A 23,835-nucleotide genomic window follows, 5' to 3' on the forward strand; every position below is an offset into this window, starting at 1 on the left:
CCAATGGAACATTCGCGGTCTTCAGTCCCACAAAGAGGATTTGCAGTTGCTTCTCGCACTGCAGCATCCCCTTGTACTTTGCCTTCAGGAAATGAAATTGCACCCTCGAGACCGCTTTGAGCTTCCACATTACTTACCGATTCGTTTTGACCTTCCACCTGAGGTCGGCATCCCATCTCGGGGGGCATCATGCCGCTTATACGGAATGACCTTCATAGTCAACCCATCTCCCTGACTACCTGTCGTCAAGCTGTTGCCATTTGCCTCTTCCTTCCCCACCTGACTTTCTCCTTCTGTACCATTTATGTACCTTTGTCCTTCGATGTCACCAGGGCCAGCTTCCTTCAGCTTATTGGGGAGCTACCTCCACTGTTTTTGCTACTCAGTGACTTCAATGCACATCATCGCCTTTGGGGTTCTCTCAGGACTTGCCAGAGAGGTGCCCTCTGGGCTGACATTCTTAACCAACTCAACCTCCTCTGCCTTAACACTGGTGCACCCACTTTCCTTTCTGACTCCTCATGCACGTATTCCCATTTGGACGTATCCTTTTGCACTGCCCAGCTTGCCCATCGTCTTGAGTGATCCGTTCTTTCAGACACCTACTTGAGTGACCATTTCCCGTGTGCTCTCTGTCTGCTGACTCCTACCCATCCACACGCATGCCCAAATGGCAGCTCATTCAGGCTGACTGTTAGCTTCACTCCTCCCTGGTGACCTTTGCAGAACAAGATTTCCTCAATTGTGATGACCAGGTGGACTATCTCACAAACGTTATCCTTACTGCTGCAGAACGTTCCATTCCTTGCACTCCCTCTTTATCATGTCGTGTCCCAGTCCCATGGTGGACTGAGGCTTGCTGCAAAGCAATTCGTGCACAGAGACGTGCTGTCCGCATTTTTAAACGCTGCCTGCACTGGAAAACTGCATTCATTTAAACAGATCTGTGCAAAGTGTCATTGAGTTGGATTTCATTCACTAGTTCTTTTAACAGTTCCACACCTTCCCCTGTTGTGTGGGCCAACCTCAGACGGCTCTCTGGAACCAAGATCCATTCCCCCATTTCTGGCCTGACAGTAGGTGCCGCTGTCCTTGTAGATCCTGTTGCTATCTCCAACACCTTGGGCCACCATTTTGCAGAAGTTTAGAGCTCTTCCCACTATCACCATGCCTTTATTCATATGATGCCGCCTTCACTATGAGGAAGCTAGATCATGTTCTCAGTTCATCCCGGTCCTCTGCCTCAGGGACAGATGCTATCCACATTCAGATGTTGCAGCACCTCTCTCTTGTGGGCAAGCACTTTCTGCTCAATACATACAACCGCATTTGGGCTGAGGGCACATTTCCTGGATGCTGGCGTGAAGCCACAGTCATACCCATACCTAAGCCCAGTAAGGACTAAAACCTTCCTTCTAGTTACCATCCCATCTCTCCTACTAGTTGCATTTGCCAAGTGATGGAACATATGATTCATGCCTGGCTGGTGTGGTGGCTCGAATCTTGCCATTTACTCGCGAATGCACAGTGTGAATTTTGAGCATGGTGATCTACAGTTGACCATCTTGTTGCTTTGTCCACCCATGTCATGAATGGTTTTCTGAGGCAATCCCAGACTGTGGCCATGTTTTTCGATTTGGAGAAGACCTACAACACCTGTTGGAGAACTGGTATCCTCCATACTCTTTTACACGTGGGGGTTCCATGGGTACCTGCCCTGATTTCTTCGGGCATTTTTACAAGACCGAGTTTTCAAGGTGCGTGTGGGTTCTGCTTTGTCGGACACTTTATTCAGAAAAATGGCGTGCCTCATGGTTCCGTCTTGAGCATCATCCTCTTCTCTATCACCATTAACCCTATCATGGCCTCCTCCCCCTCCCTTCCCCCGGACATCTCCAACACCCATTTTGTCGATGATTTTGCTATCTGTTGCAGTTCTCCATGGACCTGTCTCACTGAGCCGAATCTTCAGCACTGTCTTGATTATCTTCACTCCTGGAGTATCGCTAATGGCTTTCGCTTTTTCGCTGACAAAACCGTCTATACGAATTTCCGGTGCCGCAAATGGTTTCTCCCGCTATCTCTACATCTTGGGCCTGTTGCCCTTCCATTCATTGACACTATGAAATTCCTGGGGCTCATAGGAAACACTCTTGGTCCTCTCATGTCTCTTACCTGGCAGCCCGCAGTACACAGTCCCTCAATGTCCTATGCATCCTCAATGGTACTTTTTGGGGTGATGATCGAACCACCCTCCTCCATTTGTACCGCTCCTTGTCCATTTGAAACTCAACTATGGGTGCTTTGTTTATGCATCTGCACACCCCTCCCTTTTACGTTATCTCAACACTATCCACCATCGTGGCATCCGTTTGGTGATGGGTGCCTTTTACACCAGCCCGGTTGATAGTCTGTGTGCTGAAGCTGCTGAACTACCACTGTCCTACCACAGTGACTTTCTCCTCAGCAGGCATGCATGCTGTTTGTCTGGCATGCGAGGTCATCCTTCCTATGCTTCCTTTTCTGATGATTCCTTCGAACGTCAGTATGGGACTCGTCCCTCTTCTCTGTTAGCTCCTGGAGTCTGCTTTCGCCACTTGCTACGGCGGCTTAATTTCATGCTGCCTGCAACTTTCCCTGTGGAGGTGAACCCTTCACCAACTTGGCTTTGTGAAGTGGCCCATGTTAAACTTGGCCTTCATTAGTTACCTAAGGACACTACTCCAGTCTGTCTATCGCCTTCAGGTTCGACCTTCGCATGGAATTTAGCAATCGTACCTATGTATACACTGATGGCTCTTGGACTGACGAGGGGGTTGGGCATGCATTCATCATTGGGACCCGTGTCTTTTGATATCGGTTTCCGGCCCACATCTCAGTATTTACAGCCAAGTTTTCGCCTTGTATCAGGCCACAGAGTACATCCAGCGACACAGCCTTCCCTATTGTGTCCTCTGCTCAGACTCACTCAGCTCCCTCTAAAGTCTCTGTGCGCTGTGCAGTGCTCATGCCTTAGTGCCGCAGGTACAGGAAAACTGTCACTTGTTCACTCTTTGTGGAGCCACTGTCATGTTTCTGTGGGTCCCTGGTCATGTCGGTATGCCAGGAAATGAGGCTGCTGACGCTGCTGCCAAGGCTGCAGTCCTCTTACCTCAGCCTGCGAGTACCTCTGTTCCCTCTGCTGATCTCTGTGTTGCCGTCTGTCGGGAAGTGGTGTCCCTTTAGCATCGCTAATGGTCCTCCCTTCATGGGAATAAGCTTTGGCATATTAAGCCTCTCACGGCACCTTGGATGACCTCCTCTCGGCCCTCCTGCCGAGAGGAGATTATTTTAACTCGGCTGCATATTGCCCATTCTGATTTATCAGCTGACGCGCCAGCTGTCTCCAGTGTTGTACTTTTTATCTGCTGAAGCAATATGATGAAGGCTATTTAATTTTTAGTTTTGGATCTCCATTTTTGTATGGTGCATTTTTAGTCTTTTCCACGCGCCTTGTTTAGATGTCTCCTATTGTTTCCAATGGGACTGACATATAATCGTTTCCCTTGTCTCTGTTTTTGCGTTCTATAGTTTTGACTCGGGCTTGTATGACTTCAGGTGTTTTTGTGCCCCAAAACATAACAAACAAACAGATCCAGAATTAGATTTACACTCTGCAGCGGAGTGTGCGCTGATATGAAACTTCCTGGCAGATTAAAACTGACGCTGTGAGACCGGGCATGAGCCGTGCTTCGGTAGCTCAGATGGTAGAGCACTTGCCCGCGAAAGGCAAAGGTCCCGAGTTTGAGTCTCGGTTGGCGCACACAGTTTTAATCTGCCAGGAAGTTTCAAACAAACAGATATTTGTTTGAGTTTACTACTGCTAGTTATGAATCATTACCCTCTGCTCATAGGATACTATGCTCCTGTGTTCTTTGAAGTGCAAAATTTTACATTCATAACTATTTAAAGCAAGGTGCCAATCTTTGCCCCACTTTTAAATTTTGTCAAGATCAGATGGAATATTTCTGCAGCTTTCTTCAGATAGTAGGTACTTCATTATAGATAACTGCTTGATCAGTAAAAAGCCTGAGGTTGTTATTAATATTGTCTGTAAGGTCATTAATATACATCACAAACTACTCCCGTGGGACACTCCCGAAGTTATTCTGTATCTGTCAGTGGCTCCCCATCCAAGGTAACATGCTGCATCCCCCACAGCAAGAAATCATCAATCACATCACAAATGTCACTTGTTGCCACACTTGATCGTACTTTCGATAATTTCATTTGATACTCCATGTGATCATGCTTTTTAGAAGTCAACAGATTGTGCCTCTACCTGCTTGCCTTGAAACAAAGCTTTCACAATGTCATGTGTGAAAATTGCAAATTGGTTTTGCATGACAATGGTTTTCAGAATCCTTGCTGGTTTATGTGGAGGAAGTCTTCCTGTTTGAAATACCTCAGCATGTTTGAGCTCATTCTGTGATTTTGAAACAGATGTGTTGTTGAAACCAAACGTGAAACTGTTTTCCTAGTGGTCTGGTGAAAACAGACATTTTTTACTCTCAAGGGTGTTGTTCTCCTGCAGGAGGAGGAAAATTTTCTTTGACACACACTTACTCAGCAACATAGTGACCCACCAAACTGCCTTCTTACAACAGCACTTAAAAGGCATGCGATCTTTAATGTGGCTTGTACTTCTGATTTAATTTTCTCCTCATTCCTTTTCTGTCCATCAGTTTTCTGTTCATAATTTTGAAGTGTTTTTTATCATAAAGAAAGAGGGAAGAAAAGTTCAGTTGAACTATTTAAAGCAGAATGGTGAGTGTAGATTGGATCTGTGTAATTTTGCTGGTGGTAATAATAATAATAATAATAATATAGAAATAACATCATCAGCACCAATTACGTATAAAAATTCCATTGTTAGAATCTGTAGTGGTAGCTTATAACTTAAAATATTCCTGTGAAATGAGAATCATTGTAGACAAAGAATGCAAGTAGTTACAGCAAAATGATCTTCAAAGAAGTATTTTACCCGCTACCATTGTTCCAGGTTCTTCATGCCATTTCACAACACTACTTTCAGCATGATACTAAATAAATGCAGTCAAGTTGCAGTGGTAGCACAATGTAGTCAGCTGGGACATCATATATATGTGTGTGTGTGTGTGTGTGTGTGTGTGTGTGTGTGTGTGTGTGTGTGTGTTTTCAACACCTCAGCTGTATGATGAGTTTTAATTATCAGAATTTTTAGGATAAAAATGTGCCTTTTAAAATAGCGAATTGTGATTTCTTTTGGAAAATATGTACTGTACTGTCAGTTATTAATGGTCAATTATAACCCTACCTTTGATCAACCTGGTGGAAAGTAATGTTTTATCTTCCTGGCTTCTGTGTCATGTAATAGAAATCTCACTTTGTGTCCAACAAATTGCTTTAGTTTTTAAAATTCCAGCTTATCATATCCAGAAATGAAGAGAGAATCAGCTGGTTTATTTTGAAGTTATTTGTTTGCTGTTCTGTAAAACATTGTAGCACCACAGTGGAGCTGGTCTGTGAACTCTGTTCTTGAACATGGGAAGAGTTAGCTGATGTTCATAAGCAGCTGGAAATTGCCCCGATTTCTGTCAAACAATTGGGGTCTTCTGCAAGTGGGTGTGTTGGAAGCTCCTGAGAGTCATGTAAGAGAGATACAAAGGTACCTGATGTACTAACCTCTCCTGTGAATCCTGTCTCCTCTTCAGGAAGTATTGGGTCTTCCACTACTAGGCCACTTGACTGTGAGTGGCATGTTAATTGTAAGGGCTAGGGGCCCTGTACAGGAGAAACAGGGGTCAGGGAGAACTCAGGGTGTTACACCAATCCCCTTAACCAAATAGTCCAAGATGCAATCTTCCGCTGAAATCAAATTCAAGCCAACGAGACTCACTCAAGGTGTTAGGAAACATGCTATGTCCTGTATTAAAAGGAGGTAGATGTACAAGGATAGAGGATTATTAATTATTAGCAGTTCTAATAATGTATCACTTATAAAACTGGCAGCAAGGGATGGGAAGGAACCCTAGGTGCATTCAGTGTGCATGCCTGGGGAGCTCCTGTGGAAAAAGAGTATGCAACCAACTGCACATCGTGGCACACATCAGAACAAATAAAGACCATCATGTGGGCTGTGAGATCACACTAAGATAATTCTGGTGACTGGCAGAGAAGGTTGAGAAGGCCAGTAAATGTTACTCACAAAGTTTCGACCAGGTTAGCATTTTGTACCATTTTCATCAGGATTGATTATGACCCAATTTCCATGATCAGGCCCTGAAGATGGCATGATGCTGACCACTAGCTGTGACATACTCTGTCACTTGACATCATACACATATGATATGGAGGAGCACAGTGTCAGCACACTGCCCTTTGGGCCATAATTGGCTTTTCAGACTTTGGAGCAGCTACTTCTTCTTCTCTAGTAGCTCCTCAGTTGCCATCACAAGTCTGATTGCTCCCTGTTCCAGTCCTCCTCCCAAGGAAAAATCCCATGTAGTATTGGGAATTGAACCTTGGCCCTCTGCATGAGAGTCAGGAACATTGACTACTTGCCTACAGAGGTGGACCCTTATTGTGTAATTTTATTTATAATGATGCATATCGTTTACAGAGCATAGATTTGTAAGTAAAGAATCAGTCACCCATTTCTTTGTCATTCCATCCACATTCAACATAGGCCTCATTTAGGTTGCTGCCTTTATAAAAGGGCTTTTCAGTTAACAGATTCCAACCAAGAAGTGTGATCTAATCAGTTTGTAATATACCCTTCTATAATTACTGTAACCACTTCATTTAACTCAAAGTGTATTCCAACTGTCAGTTTCTTTCTCTGTGAGGCCAGGTGGGAGTCAGAGGGTATCAAATCAAATCACATTCCGACTATTTGTACTTTAAATTTCCATTTGGGGAAGATGATTTGTCCTACCGCTACATAATTTTTTGGGCTTTTTCATCCAAGTGGTGCAGAAAATTTACAGAGTATTCACTGCTTTTTTTCCTCTTGGAAAGGTAACAAAGAACTGCTTTTGAATTGAAATCAGCCAGTCATTTCCTAACTGTTGAAAATAAGGGAGTATACTTTCGTAAATCTTCATCAACTTTTGATTCATTCCTGTGAGTGATAAATGCTTGTAACTGAGAATATACTGATGGCATGATTTCAAATTTATCAATTTAAACTGAATACCCACCACACATTACTTCAGAAATACAGGTAACCAAACTTAATACATTGAAAGCTTATAATACAATATTTTTCGAGATTAAAAATAAAAAACAAAATTTAACTGATGTGAATCTATGTGCAAGCCAAGAATTTTTTTCTTTGTTCCCATTTCCGTACCTGTGCCTGTGCGCTATGGAATAGCATACACATGTTCAACTGATATGATTGATGTGTTTATTTTGTTGAGCCAGTTTTATTTCATGGGTAATATACTGTTACCTGCAGCTACTTTTTATCATGCTTCTTTTGTCCTTTGCAGGAGGCTACAATTATTATGGTACTGAAACCATGTATAGTGGTGTTGATGGTCGTGAACTAACAGCAAAAATTTTTTTTGGTATTGTACATTATCAACGTCTTCGCCACATGGTTTCTGACAAATGGCAGGTGAGAGATTAATATTGAGGTTTGTATTATTTCCACTAATGCACTAAAATTTTCTGGTTTACGATGTTGAATGTTCTTTTCCACTTGTGTTAATATCATTAATTCAGTGTAATTTTCCAGGCTAAGTGAACTATTCCTTTGTTAAGCTTTCGTTGAAAAAAGATGATTTCAGAGGGTCCATAACTGAGGACATTTCTTTTTGTATAACTTTGTAAAAATTTTTGAGAATGTTAAATACTCTTCAGTGTAATGATTAAATACTTATTGAATTACAGTAAGACTTTTAACAGGACAATTCTATTTAGATTGCTATTTATACATTCACTAGCAGCCTGGGCCAGCTTCACATGTATAACACGAGAGTATCTATGGCCAGATGACTTTGTGGTATAGCGGCAATTTTGCGGAGAGTTACAATTAAAATTCAGAAGTAACTGAATATCATTACTTACATAGAACTTCAAACAGTTCAAGTGATATAAGCCAGAAAAGCTCTCAGGTGGCACGAATGTTACGTGTTCCATATTTAATTGGCTTATAGTGTGACATCTTGTGACAAGGATGTGAGCTGCAAGCTCTGTACCACCCAGTCCGTTTCACAACAGAGCCAGTTTGACGCAAGCTGTGTTCACTGGCCGGTCACCCGACTACAGCGCCAGTACAGTGTGGTCTGCCCAACTGGAATGGAGTTTGGTGTTAGCTACAGCAACTTGCTGGGCACCTGGCTCTGGCACCAGTCTTATGGGAACTGCACTTTCTGTGTCAACTTTTCCTGTATTTACCAAATTATCATAACTATGAAGCACACTTTGCCATTAGTGCAAACCACCCTCCGTCACACAACATTGGTATACAACACACACTGTCACTCACTAGCACCTTATACCATGAAGCACCCTCTGTCACGAATCATTGGTACAAATCACCCTCTACCATGCAACATTGGTACGAAGCACGCAACATTGGTAAGAAGCACGCAACATTGGTAAGAAACACCCTCTGCCCCACAACATCGGCAAGAAGTGCACACTGCCAATCAATGTTGGCATGGATCACCCTCTGCCACGCAACATCGACACGAGGTGCCCTCTGCCACGCAACATTGGCTTGAGGCGCCCTCTGCTGCGCAACATAGCTACTAAGCGTCACAGGAGCCACCAAGGTTCCGATGAGTAGTGCCATTCAGCACTAGATAACAGTGGCATTGTTTTCACTGTGGTAGGTGACTTTAATTACATAATAATTCAGCCAATTTACATAAAGTATTTTATGTTAAGTGTTCCTTGTGAATCAGTCTGTCTATTAGTGGAAACTGTACCATAGTTCTTACAGTAGTTCTGCAAGCCACTGTGCATGGTGAACTGTACCACAGACCACTTCTAGTCATTCCTTTACCTGTTCTATGTGCAAATAAAGTGAGTGAAAAATGACTGCCTAAAAGACTGTACAAGTCTTGCATATTATCTTTGTGGTCCTTGCATGAATTGTACATTGATGGCAGTAGAATTGATCTGCAATCAATCTCAAAACTGGTTCTCTAAATGCATGCAATAGTGCATCACGAAAAGAGCATCCTCTTCATTCAAGTATTTCTCATTATAGTTCACAAAGCATCTCTGTAATACTTGAATTGTGATCGAACCTTCCAGTAACACATCTAACAGCATACCTCGGATTGCTTCGATTTTTTCATTTAATCTGACCTGCTGGGGATCCTAAACATTTGAATGGCTCTCAAGAATGGTTCACATTAGCCGTCCATATGTCGTCTCCTTTATGGATGAGCTGCTCTTTCCCAAAATTTTCCCAATAGAACAAAGACTAACATTTGCTTTCCCTACTACCAGTCTGACATGCTCATTCCATTTCATATCGCTTTTGCAATGTTACTCCTAAATGTTTAATTGACGTGACTGTCCAGTAGCACCTTACTAATGCTGTATTCGAACTTTACAGCATTGTTTTTCCTATTCATCTGCATTAATTTACATTTTTCTACATTTAGAGCAAGCTGCCTTTCATCACACCAACTAGAAATTCTCTCTGTTATCTTGTGTGCTACACTCAGTGATGATACTTTCCCACACACCACAACAAAGAACCATATATTCCTGCTCACCCAGTCCGTCAGATCATTTGTGTGTACAGAAAATAAGAGCAGTCGCATCGCACTACCCCGGGGTACACCTAATGCTACCCTTGTCTCTGATGAATACTCACCACTGAGGACAACATATTGGTTTCTATTACTTAAAACGTCAGTGAGCCATTCTCATATCTGGTAACCGAAGCCTTATCCTTGGATCTTCGTCAACAGTCTGCAGTGGGGCATCACGTCAAATGTTTTCCAGAAATGTAGGAATGTGGAATCTGCCTGCTGCCCTCCATCCATGGTTTGTAGAATATCATATGAGAAAAAGGAAAGCTGAGCTTTGCACTGCGTGTACCAGATTCCGTGTCAATGTGGCAAGTCGTATATTGGTCAGACGATGCGCACCGTCGAGGATCGATGCCGTGAACACTAGAGGCACACTCGACTGATATATCCGAGCAAGTCGGCGGTCGCTGAACATTGTTTGTCAGAAAATCACGCTATGGAGTATGACCGCACGAGGATTCTGGTACAGACGTCGAGATATTGGGACAGTGTTGTTAGAGAGGCCATCGAAATTCGCGTCAATGACGACCTCATAAACCATGACTGTGGCTATAATCTTAGCAAGGCTTGGGAACCAGCGTTTGGGTTAATCAAGAGTAAATCGAGCAAAGGTACAGTTGTGACGACCCCGGCGGACAGAGCCATCACAACGGCGTCATATCAGACGCCGTCGCAATCTGTTCCACCGCGCGACCGTGGCGTGGGGCGCGGACGGCGGAGGGAGCGCGCCGCGGGCGGAGGGTATTTAAATCGGCCGCCGCCGCGACCGAATCCAGTTCCCTCTGAGCAGCATTAGTGTATGGATCTCCCTGCTGGCACGTTCACAGGAGCTCAGTCCGTCAGTTCACCTGATGATGGCGACATGTTTGATCGCCGAAATATTGTGGCTGTTGGACACTATCGACCGGCAGTACACCGGTGGATATTTTGATTATCAAATACGCCGGCAGAAACTCAGGAATCACATAATGGAAGTTGTTTTATGCTTCGTGCATTGATCTTCTTATAGATGCATGAATTACTACTAAATGTTGAATGATGACATTTGCATATTCTTTTTTTATCCTAGAGTGCAGGCAGCAATCTCTGTTTCCTCATATTTTCTGAATTTGATTATTAAACCACAGAGGATCCTTTCCATCTGTAATCACTTAATTAGGCACATATGTCTCCAGAGAATGATTTTTCAGTCACTTTAAACTTTGCTCGTAATTCCTGTATGCCTGTCATATTGGAACTAAATTATGTCTATTCATTGTCTAAGTGGATTGCTAACAACTGCTTATCTGTTTATTTCTAGTGTAAATACTCTCATAGCCTTCTTGGTGAATTTATTAACTTCAGTAAGTACCATCGCTATGATGACATGATCACTAACCCCTGTCTATATACTGTATAGGGTTGGGCCTGTTTGCAGCTACTAACTTCTAAATATTTCCATTGTGTTTGAGTTGTCTAACTAGTTGTACAAGGCAGTTTTCAGAAAAGTGTATAAAATTCTTCCACAAGACTGCTTCATATCACCTGCGATGAGTCCATAGATGTACTAATGTATGCTCGATATAAATTTGTCTCCAATTGATACTGCCTGATCCGAGTATTTCTGCACAACTGAATGTAGACTTTCCTTCAATGATTCTACAACTCTTGTAGTGGAATTAGGTGGTTGGTAAAAAATCTGATTATTAACTGGAGTTCACCTTGGCCTGCTGCTCAGTCAGTCTCAAATTCAACCTTAATAGACACATTATTTTTGTTCACAGCAATGAACAAACTTCCTCCTATGCCACCTAATCTTCTTTTCTATATTGTGTCGCTAAATATTTTCAAGCTTTTCTACTTCAGGTTTCAGCCAGCTCTCAGATCTGAGAATAATTTGAGCGTGACAACTTTCCTCTAGGGAAGTAAGCGATCTGATTTTGCTGTCTACGTATAGACTAGTTGAAACCTGGTAGTCAAAGGAAGGCAGGATTCAGTTGCGATTGTGGATGGGGCCATAATCAGTTACTATTGGTTACCTTTTACAGTTACACACAATTTATTTTAAACCAGTAATTCTAGACCCAACAATAAATAAAAAATATCACACATTATTAATGTTGTTGTTGTTGTAGTTGTCAGTCCTGAGACTGGTTTGATGCTGCTCTCCATGCTAATCCATCCTGGGCAAGCTCCTTCATCTCCCAGTACCTACTGCAACCTACATCCTTCTGAATCTGCTTAGTGTATTCATCTCTTGATCTCCCTCTACGATTTTTACCCTCCACGCTGCCCTCCAGAGCTAAATTTGTGATCCCTTGATGCCTCAGGACATGTCCCACCAACCGATCCTTTCTTCTAGTCAAGTTGTGCCACAAACTTCTCTTCTCCCCAATCCTATTCAATATATCCTCATTAGTTACGTGATCTACTCACCTAATCTTCAACATTCTTCTGTAGCACCACATTTCGAAAGCTTCTATTCTCTTCTTGTCCAAACTATTTATTGTCCATGTTTCACTTCCATACATGACTACACTCCATACAAATGCTTCCTCTCTACTTCGACCATTATCAGTTATTTTGCTCCCCAAATAGCAAAACTCCTTTACTATTTTAAGTGTCTCATTTCCTAATCTAATTCCTTCAGCATCACCCGATTTAATTCGACTACATTCCATTATCCTCATTTTACTTTACTTTTGTTGATGTTCATCTTATATCCTCCTTTCAAGACACTGTCCATTCCATTCAGCTGCTCTTCCAAGTCCTTTGCTGTCTCTGACAGAATTACAATGTCATCGGCAAACCTCAAAGTTTTTATTTCTTCTCCCTGGATTTTAATACCTACTCCAAATTTTACTTTTGTTTCCTTTACTGCTTGCTCAATATACAGATTGAATAACATCGGGGAGAGGCTACAACCCTGTCTTACTCCCTTCCCAACCACTGCTTCCCTTTCATGTCCCTCGACTCTTATAACTGCCATCTGGTTTCTGTACAAATTGTAAACAGCCTTTCGCTCCCTGTATTTTACCCCTGCCACCTTTAGAATTTGAAAGAGAGCGTTCCAGTCAACATTGTATAAAGCTTTCTCTAAGTTTACAAATACTAGAAACGTAGGTTTGCCTTTCCTTAATCATTCTTCTAAGATAAGTCGTAAGGTCAGTATTGCCTCACGTGTTCCAACATTTCTACGGAATCCAAACGGATCTTCCCCGAGGTCGGCTTCTACGAGTTTTTCCATTCGTCTGTAAATAATTTGCATTAGTATTTAGCAGCTGTGGCTTATTAAACTGATAGTTTGGTAATTTTCACATCTGTCAACACCTCCTTTCTTTGGGATTGGAATTATTATATTCTTCTTGTTGTCTGAGGGTATTTCGCCTGTCTTGTACATCTTGCTCACCAGAGTTTTGTCAGGACTGGCTCTCCCAAGGCCGTCAGTAGTTTCAATGGAATGTTGTCTACTCAGGGGGCCTTGTTTTGACTCAGGTCTTTCAGTACTCTGTCAAACTCTTCACGCAGTATTGTATCTCCCATTTCATCTTCATCTATATCCTCTTCCATTTCCATAATATTGTCCTCAAGTGCATCGCCCTTGTATAGACCCTCTATATACTCCTTCCACCTTTCTGCTTTCCCCTCTTTGCTTAGAACTGGGTGCCCATCTGAGCTCTTGATATTCATACAAGTGGCTCTCTTTTCTCCAAAGGTCTCTTTAATTTTCCTGTAGGCAGTATCTATCTTACCCCTAGTGAGATAAGCCTCTACATCCTTACATTTGTCCTCTAGCCATGCCTGGTTAGTCATTTTGCACTTCCTGTTGATCTCGTTTTTGAGACATTTGTATTCCTTTTTGCCTGCTTCATTTACTGCATTTTTATATTTTCTCCTTTCATCGATTAAATTCAATATATCTTCTGTTACCTAAGGATTTCTACTAGCCCTCGTCTTTTTACCTATTTGCTTTCACAACTACATCCCTCAGAGCTACCCATTCATCTTCTACTGTATTTCTTTCCCACATTCCTGTCAATTGTTCCCTTATGCTCTCCTTAAAACTCTGTACAACCTCTGGTTCTTTCAGCTTATCCAGATCCCGTGTCCTTAAATTTCCACCTTTTTGCAATTTCTTCAGTTTTAATCTACAGTTCATAGCCAATAGATTGTGGTCAGAGTCCACATCTGCCCCTGGAAATGTCTTACAATTTAAAACCTGGTTCCTAAATCTGTGTCTTACCATTATATAATCTATCTGATACCTTCTAGTATCTCCAGCATTCTTCCATGTATACAACCTTCTTTTATGATTCTTGAACCAAGTGTTAGCTATGATTAAGTTGTGCTCTGTGCAAAATTCTACCAGATGGCTTCCTCTTTCATTTCTTAGCCCCAATCCATATTCACCTACTATGTTTCCTTCTCTCCCTTTTCCTACTGTCGAATTCCAGTCACCCAAGACTATTAAATTTTCATCTCCCCTCATTACCTGAATAATTTCTTTTATCTCATCATACATTTCTTCAATTTCTTCGTCATCTGCAGAGCTAGTTGGCATATAAACTTGTACTAATGTAGTAGGCATGGACTTCGTGTCTATTGTGGCCACTATAATACGTTCACTATGCTGTTTGTAGTAGCTTACCCGCACTCCTATTTTTTTATTCATTATTAAACCTACTCCTGCATTACCCCTATTTGATTTTGTATTTATAACCCAGTATTCATCTGACCAGAAGTCTTGTTCCTCCTGCCACCGAACTTCACTAATTCCCACTATATCCAGCTTTAACCTATCCATTTCCCTTTTTAAATTTTCTACCCTACATGCCCGATTAAGGGATCTGACATTCCACACTCCGATCCGCAGAATGCCAGTTTTCTTTCTCCTGATAACAACGTCTTCTTGAGTAGTCCCCACCCGGAGATCCGAAAGGGGGACTATTTTACCTCCGGTATATTTTACCCAAGAGGACGCCATCATCATTTAACCATACAGTAAAGCTGAATGCCCTCGGGAAAAATTACGGCTGTAGTTTCCCCTTGCTTTCAGCCGTTCGCAGTACCAAAACAGCAAGGCCGTTTTGGTTAGCGTTACAAGGGCAGATCAGTCAATCATCCAGACTGTTGCCCCTGCAACTACTGAAAAGACTGCTGTCCCTCTTCAGGAACCACACATTTGTCTGGTCTCTCAACAGATACCCCTCCATTGTGGTTGCACCTACGGTACGGCTATCTGTATCGTTGAGGCACGCAAGCCTCCCCACGAACGGCAAGGTCCATGGTTCATTGTTAATGAAGGAATAAAAAACTGTGTAAATAATAGTGTTTTCAGTGAGTTACAATTTAGAAAATCACCATTAAATACAGATGCAGCAGATAATGTGTTAAAAGAAAGCCACTGTGATCTGGGCAGAAGGCCTTATACGCCAGGAACAGCAGTAAGTTAAGAATTGTGAATAACTCGCTGTAACTTACAAATTACAGTTATTGAAACATTAAAGGCAAGTTCCCACAAACACAGCAGAAGGCATCAGGTGTCAGGAATGTCAGTAAATAAGGTTTTAAGGCGTACTGCTAAAATACAGATATCAAATTAGAATTTTAAGGCAAATGACCACAATCATGGTTGAAGGCCTTACACACCAGGAATGGTAATAATATAAAAATTTCGAAACCTGCTATAAAACTGCAAATACAATAGCAGATGTTAATTAAAAAAACCAAGCAACTGATCACTAAATGGGTGAAATAAGATGATGGTAAACTTGGTAACACGACCTTTAAAATCAACTGAACACTACACTGCTAGATTTATTCCAGAAGGAGACCAGAACTATTAATTACACATATATAACCTTTAATGTAGGCATTACAAGATGTTGTAATAAATAATACAATAATAAAGAAAGAGCACAAGAAATGCTAGAACCCAAAATCTCAGATTTCCAAGCTGGGTTCAGGCCAAACAGATCATGCCCAGAGCAAATTTTAAACCTAAAATTAATCACAAGGATAAGGAAGATGTGAGGCAAGCCTACAGTGTATGTCTTTGTCGACTTCAAGAAGGCATATGACTCAATCCACAGACCCACACTATTTAGGATTCTTGAGGAAAAAGGATTGGATCGGAAAATACAGAAAATCATTCAACAGACGTTAACAAATACAAAATCCAAAGTGAAATTTATGGGAAAACTTACAAGACCATTTGAAATAAAAACTGGGGTTAGACAGGGTGATGGGTTGTCGCCTTTGTTGTTCAATGTAGTTCTGGATAGAGTCATGGAAGAATGGGAGAAGAAACTTGAAGAAGAAAAGTGCTGGAAACCAATTTCATTAGGAACCAAGAAACATAACCTAAGAATCCCCTACTTAGCCTTTGCAGACGATCTCGCAATAATGGCAGATTCTAGTGAGATGGCTATAAAACAGGTAGAAATTCTAAAAGAATGTGCAGAAAAAGTCGGCCTACAGATATCATTTGAAAAGACAGTGTTTACAACAACAAATTTAGAAATTTCCAAATTACAAACAAAATACGGAGAAATCAACAGAGTACCATATTTCAAATATCTTGGAGAAATTATCTCGGAAAAATTTGCACAACAAGAAAGAATACAAAAAGCTCGTAAAGGTTTAGGATTAGTGCAAAACCTCTATAATAAAAAATGTTTATCTTTAAATGCAAAAATTAGGCATTACAATACAGTCATTAAACCATCAATGTTATATGCCAGCGAAACCTTGGCACTAAACAGGAAAACTGATCTAGAAAATCTAAAGAAAGAAGAAAGAAAAATAATTAGAAAAATTTTGGGACCAAGATGGACCGAGAATGGATATAGATTACAGAAAACATCAAAAATTGAAGAATATTCTAACATAGAGATAGACATGAGGAAAAGACGCCTTAAATTCTATGGCCACATAATGAGACTTCCTGAGCACAGATTAACAAAAAGAATTGTAAATTACGTAGATTCTCTTGTTAATGGAGGAGAATGGATCCAAAAAGTTAAAAAAGATTTGGAGTTAGCAAAAATTACTAAAGAAGAAATAGCTGCAAGGAACAATTTTAGAATAAAAGTTGAAAAGTGGGAGGTTAAACCAGAGACAAAAGCACCGAGAACCGGAACAAAATGGAGCGAAGAAAGAACAACTAAATTTTCGCAAACAATGAAAAACTGGTGGGCAAATAAAAAGAACCAGAAGACCAAGAAGAACGGAAAGTGAACCAGCTTTACTTAGCGTCTTCCACATGGGAGCTTTACGACTAATAATAATAATAATAATAATAATAATAATAATAACAATAATAAAACACAAGGATCAGTACATAAGTTCCTTAAAGGGTACTGAGGCAGGCATTACACTGAATTACTGGCCATCAGACCTCCTTTTAGAACACACGTCTTACAAGAACCAAGGGGCCACAGACGGTGCTCCAGGAATCAACCTCTGAGAAGGTCCGGCAACAAACTCTTTCGCAAGCGATGAGATAGGCAGCCAACAGTTGCATTCACTTCACAAAATGGTAACTCAGACTAGTGGCAGTCTAATGAATGACTAAAGATAATCTTGCTCAAGCTACCTAACGACCAATAAACCAAATACATCAATGGAACAATACGCCAAAGCCGGAACCAGCGATCTGCACTACGTCCTCAAAATACTGTGCTTAAAGCACCCGGAACGAGAAAGGAATCACTACCACCAGAGTAGAAGAATCACCAAACAGCCTAAATCAAGAAAGCTGTGAAAACTACACGCCTTACAGGTCAGCAGCGGCAAGGTGAGGAAATGTACACTGCCATTACATACACGTACCCCCAGGGCAGGTAACTGGGGCGTTAGCGGCCACCAGGCAAGAAAAATTACCGCTGGTTGAACTTAACAAATTGAAACAAGTTGAACGCAGTAAGTTTACGATGAGGTCGCGCACCCTCATTACCACAGGCCTTCCATCCGGCAGTCTGTGCGTGCCACCAGCGGTCCCGGTGTCTTCTAGCACTGTGCGGACCTGGCTCCTCCTGAGTCCCCAACCGAACTGGCCCACTCACACGACCCGGAAAAATGACGACGTCGCCCCAAAGATAGGACAACAGTTACTACATATCAATAACCATCTCTGCTGCCACTAGCGGACAGGCAGCGCTTGCGTAACCGAGTGGCGCCAGTCAACACGAGAAGAAGACAAACAACCGCAACCACGCCAACTAAACGATACTGTCTGGCCTCCAACAGAGGGCGGAAACCTACAAACAGCACCAATGTGAGCCGCAGCACGGCTTACTGGTGAGGATTTATCAGAGGACCTCAAACTATTGTATAGTACACAGAGGGAGTCCTACAGCCATCCATCCCATAATGCAAGTCCAAAAATCTGCAACAGTGACCACCACAAAATCGATGGAGCCTCTGGTTGAGACACTCTACTCAGCTCCAAACCAAAGGACCCCGATCGACTACAGGTATGATGCTGCAAACCATGGACTCTACTTGCTCCACGTGAGTGCGGCTAGCAGTCTTCACCACTTATGCCAGCTGCCCGTAAGAACCGAAAATGTCCTCAGAACCCAAGCGACAGTTCCTGAGATGAGGGCTTGGAAGAAGAAGAAGAAGAAGAAGAAGAAGAAGAAGAAGAAGGTAGACTGAACATACAGTAAAATCTTCCAGTGACAAAATACCATATATTGAGGTGTTCTCTGACATACGGGGTTTTGAGAAGTTGCTTTTTTTCACGACACATGTTCAACATTTAATTTACAAAAATTTTAAAAAGTAGCCAGTAAAGATGCTACGCTTGTCTAGTAACTCCCAGTGAGACGCTACATTGTTCAAAAGAGGAGGTACTGCGGTGGGTGTTCCTCAGAATTTGATTATGGGTCATTTGCGTTTTCATGCTATGTATGTGATCTACCTTTTTTTTTTTCTGGACAAAGGTGCAAGTTATTTTTACAAATAATAAAGTACAGTTGCAAACTGGCCAAAGAACGTTCAACAGAGAAAACAGTAAATGGCGTTTTCGTAAAAAGTTGCTACTTGGATTTTCAGAATAAGTCAGAAGAGCACACTTCTGCAGTTTTGTACTGAAAAAGGCTATAACATCTTAACATTATCCACTGTTGGACTACACCCAATGTTAAGATTTGCTAATACAGCTCTGATGTCGGACAATGTCTGACACATTTTCATTAGTGTAAAATAAATAATAATTGGGGAGAATGCAATGGGTAGAAAAATTGGATTGAAAGGGTTAAGTATGTATATTAATGAAAACATATATAAATTAAGAAAAATAATATACCTTTTAAAACATTTGGTTTTAGTATTCATGTCTTAGCATAATGGTGTAATTTGAGGCCATACATAACAGTAAATTGCCACAGTCTGGATATTATGAATGATTAGTGGACTGGGGGTAACATTTAATCACATAGAAGAGAATTTCTGGAATTACAAATGGGGCTTGCATGTATATGTCTTATAGGCATTTGTAAATTCATAAACTGGTGAAATTGGTTGTCAGCAATCCTTTCTAGCTGGAGGGAAATAATGATGATTATAAATACAGCCTTAGAAGGGAAAATAACCTGCACTCTCATTAAAGTGTTCATAACTGAAGATTAAAGTTGTTTCTAGTTGACAGCTCACCTTTACGAAAGAGAAATTACAAAACATAAGTTAGTCGTCAGTCACGTGCCGGTATATGGTCAACATGTAACATTGTAAGTATATTTTTAATAAATGTGTGTTAACTGTTGGTCACTTGACTTTTCCACATCTCAGTGTTCATAGCAAATATGGTCTGTGGAACATGCAACTGATCAACTTAATAAAAGTTCACTTTTATTATATGTATCACTTCGTGATGACACAGATATGAAGATGTTCAAAGAGGTTATTTTAAATTTGACGTAAAACCAAGATGGCACAGTAACTGTTATGAAATACCAAAGGCTGCCACTCTCTCTGGACAATGTATAGTCCCTAATACACTCCTGGAAATGGAAAAAAGAACACATTGACACCGGTGTGTCAGACCCACCATACTTGCTCCAGACACTGCGAGAGGGCTGTACAAGCAATGATCACACACACGGCACAGCGGACACACCAGGAACCGCGGTGTTGGCCGTCGAATGGCGCTAGCTGTGCAGCATTTGTGCACCGCCGCCGTCAGTGTCAGCCAGTTTGCCGTGGCATACGGAGCTCCATCGCAGTCTTTAACACTGGTAGCATGCCGCGACAGCGTGGATGTGAACCGTATGTGCAGTTGACGGACTTTGAGCGAGGGCGTATAGTGGGCATGCGGGAGGCCGGGTGGACGTACCGCCGAATTGCTCAACACGTGGGGCGTGAGGTCTCCACAGTACATCGATGTTGTCGCCAGTGGTCGGCGGAAGGTGCACGTGACCATCGACCTGGGAGCGGACTGCAGCGATGCACGGATGCACGCCAAGACCGTAGGATCCTACGCAGTGCCTTAGGGGACCGCACCGCCACTTCCCAGCAAATTAGGGACACTGTTGCTCCTGGGGTATCGGCGAGAACCATTCGCAACCGTCTCCATGAAGCTGGGCTACGGTCCCGCACACCGTTAGGCCGTCTTCCGCTCACGCCCCAACATCGTGCAGCCCGCCTCCAGTGGTGACGCGACAGGAGTGAATGGAGGGACGAATGGAGACATGTCGTCTTCAGCGATAAGAGTCGCTTCTGCCTTGGTGCCAATGATGGTCGTATGCGTGTTTGGCGCCGTGCAGGTGAGTGCCACAATCAGGACTGCATACGACCGAGGCACACAGGGCCAACACCCGGCATCATGGTGTGGGGAGCGATCTCCTACACTGGCCGTCCACCTCTGGTGATCGTCGAGGGGACACTGAATAGTGCACGGTACATCCAAACCGTCATCGAACCCATCGTTCTACCATTCCTAGACCGGCAAGGGAACTTGCTGTTCCAACAGGACAATGCACGTCCGCATGTATCCCGTGCCACCCAACGTGCTCTAGAAGGTGTAAGTCAACTACCCTGGCCAGCAAGATCTCCGGATCTGTCCCCCATTGAGCATGTTTGGGACTGGATGAAGCGTCGTCACACGCGGTCTGCACATCCAGCACGAATGCTGGTCACCAGGTGGAAATGGCATGGCAAGCCGTTCCACAGGACTATATCCAGCATCTCTATCATCGTCTCCACGGGAGAATAGCAGCCTGCATTGCTGCGAAAGGTGGATATACACTGTACTAGTGCCGACATTGTGCATGTTCTGTTGCCTGTGTCTATGTGCCTGTGGTTCTGTCAGTGTGATCATGTGATGTATCTGACCCCAGGAATGTGTCAATAAAGTTTCCCCTACCTGGGACAATGAATTCACGGTGTTCTTATTTCAATTTCCAGGAGTGTATAAACCAATTGTTCTTGCGGTTAGAACTGATTCCTCCTTAAAATAATGGGTTATGAACAATTAGTTGCTACATTGCTAATAAAGATAAATATCATGAAATAAATTTTTGTAGATTCGCAGAGCAGGTATTACTTTTTAGTTTAATTTTCACAGCCAGTTGACACTATTCATAGGAGTTTAACATGTTACATACAAGCATACTTCTGAAATAAGATTTGGATTTTGATTATTGTAAAAAGGAAAGTAACAAGCTGTATGCTTAGAAAGTAGAAACATGATAGTATCTTCCATGGGAAGATAGTGCAAGCTTCCTCCATGCATTTGCTGCAACAGAAAACATTTGCACATATAGGCAGTCTTTGCTTATGCCACCACAGCACATACCTGACTGACTGGTACCATATTTCCTGCTAAATATACATGGCTTGCAGCTCCAAATGCAACTGGAAAACATGGTAAATATAGTGATCAAGTTGGTTCACAGAGAGCCTCACAGTTTAACAAAGTTAGACTTCAGGAATGCCATTTTAAAAATTTAATTGTTTTGAAAACTTTGTAAACTCAATAATTTGTGATATCATGCAATCAGAAACAGTGTATGTAACCTATAACCCATGAAGTAGAATTTAGTGTCTGATATTTTCTGTAACAGGTTCGTAGCACTGGTCCAATTGATGTATTAACTCACCAACCTGTAAAAGGTCGACGTCGTGGTGGTGGTATCCGATTTGGAGAAATGGAACGTGATTCACTGTTGTCACATGGAGCTTCTTTCTTGCTGCAGGACAGATTGTTTCACTGTTCTGACAAGACAAAGGTATGATTGTTGAAAGTTGATTGAGTAGATTGTAGTTGCTCTTCACTTTTACCATTTTAATTTTGTGGATTACCTAATGTATAGCATTTCAGAGCATATTTGTCATAATTAACTATGATTTCTTACTTCATTGGAAATTTTCTAGTTGTTTTAATACATCATAAATTTAATGTGTTTACAGTGACATAAATACATTTAACAGTTCAAACATTTTGAGTTGTGTCCTCTTTCTTCCAAAGTTGCATAATTAATAACCCACATCCTCTGATGAAAGTTCCCAGCAAGAAGTGAGAAAAGATTATGTATCTCGCATCATGTGATGGAGGACATGATGACACATTCATTGTATGTTATGTGCATGCAAGCAAAGAACATTTGTAACTCTCATTTTGTATATAACTGCCCATAGTGCACCACAGAATATTCTTTACCACCATATATAAAATGTGTTCTTGCCTTGTACATATTCTAGCAGTTACTATGGATTCACAGTTTAGCAAAGGATGTAACATTTAAAAACTCAGTATAATTTGTGAAGATTATTGAAACTGAAATTCTGGTTGTTTAACCTCTTCCCTGCCTGATTTGCTGTTGTTTTGATACGTTTTTGCATTCTTGGTATAAGCAGACCTCTACACATTCTGCAGTATCCAGAAATAATAAAATGTTTTTCAATATTTATTAAGTACAAGCTTTATTATTATTATTAGAATTCCAGTTAAGTATGTTTGCTGTGATGATTTTATGCCCCAAGTTAAAACTATGCTGACTCAGGATTCAAATGTGAGTCCTAACCTTTCACTGTCAGTGCACTACCAGTCACACCATCTGAGACTGCCTCCAGGAGTGTCTTGAACTATAATGTATGCTGATAAAATTTTTGTTTGTAAGTAAAAAAAAAATATGTGTATTGAAGGATAAACTTTTTAGACAAAGTACTCAAGTTCATTATGCTCCCCATCCCTCATGTACGTGTCACTCAGTGTTGATTTGTTGTTACAGAGTTATGAATTTAATTATAGCTTGCTCTGAAGGTAAATAAGAACAGAATGTTAGCTACTTTGCAATTTTTCACAGTCTGAGAAGTACGATTTGATCAGATATGGTTGTTTGTGTCTTTTCCCTTATTTGTAAATAAACTGCTGATGTACTTTTATTGGTCCCTTTATCGTTGCAGACACTCATATGTAAAAAATGTGGAAATATTTTGAGTCCACTCTACATCCTGAACCGAAAGCAAGATCACCATGAAAGCGTGATTCAGTGCAGGATGTGCAAAGACAGCAGTGCAGTTCAAGAGATTGAGATTCCTTACATATATAGATATCTTGTTGCACAGTTAGCATCTGTAAATATTAATCTCAAGCTGGATGTAACAGAAGAGTGATTAATATTCAGGGAGATATTATGAAGTGTTTTGTATGTGTATATTTTTGTACATTTTGTATAAAATAAAATTTATGACTATTTAACTGATACAGAATTTGTTTCCAGAGTTACACTTATTTATTTATGTGCTCGATATGATTAAACTGGTACTGGTAGAATTTTCTTCCATTGCAAGTACAATTCAACTTAAAAACTGTTGTCAAAAATTTAAAAAAAAAAAAAGACAGCAGAAGAAAATGGTGAAAGGTTAACTGCAAGAAGGAAATATCTCCAGTTTTACAAGTTCTCAGTAAACTAAAAAATGTTTTTAAAAATTGAAATTGTAAGTAATATGAAAATTTCCTTCCTGATGAAGTTCCTGGATGGTTCTTACATACCACAGTATTTTCACTTCAAAATGTGTTGTCACATCGTAATCAGAATCAAGTCCAAAT

At 41.4% G+C, this 23,835-nt stretch overlaps 1 protein-coding gene across 1 annotated transcript in view; it reads left to right on the top strand.

Moving 5' to 3' along the window:
• The window catches only part of LOC126336927 (DNA-directed RNA polymerase I subunit RPA2), a 200,177-nt gene extending 176,693 nt beyond the window's left edge, over positions 1 to 23,484 (top strand). Inside the window, exons 19-21 of the mRNA XM_050001097.1 lie at positions 7,515 to 7,642; positions 21,848 to 22,012; positions 23,190 to 23,484. Coding sequence (XP_049857054.1) covers positions 7,515 to 7,642; positions 21,848 to 22,012; positions 23,190 to 23,399 — 503 coding nt within the window. The 3' untranslated portion in view covers positions 23,400 to 23,484. The remainder of the gene's footprint in view (positions 1 to 7,514; positions 7,643 to 21,847; positions 22,013 to 23,189) is intronic.
• The last annotated feature ends 351 nt before the right edge of the window (positions 23,485 to 23,835 follow it).

Source organism: Schistocerca gregaria, chromosome 2, assembly GCF_023897955.1.
Source record: "Schistocerca gregaria isolate iqSchGreg1 chromosome 2, iqSchGreg1.2, whole genome shotgun sequence".
Classification (NCBI taxonomy): domain Eukaryota; kingdom Metazoa; phylum Arthropoda; class Insecta; order Orthoptera; family Acrididae; genus Schistocerca; species Schistocerca gregaria.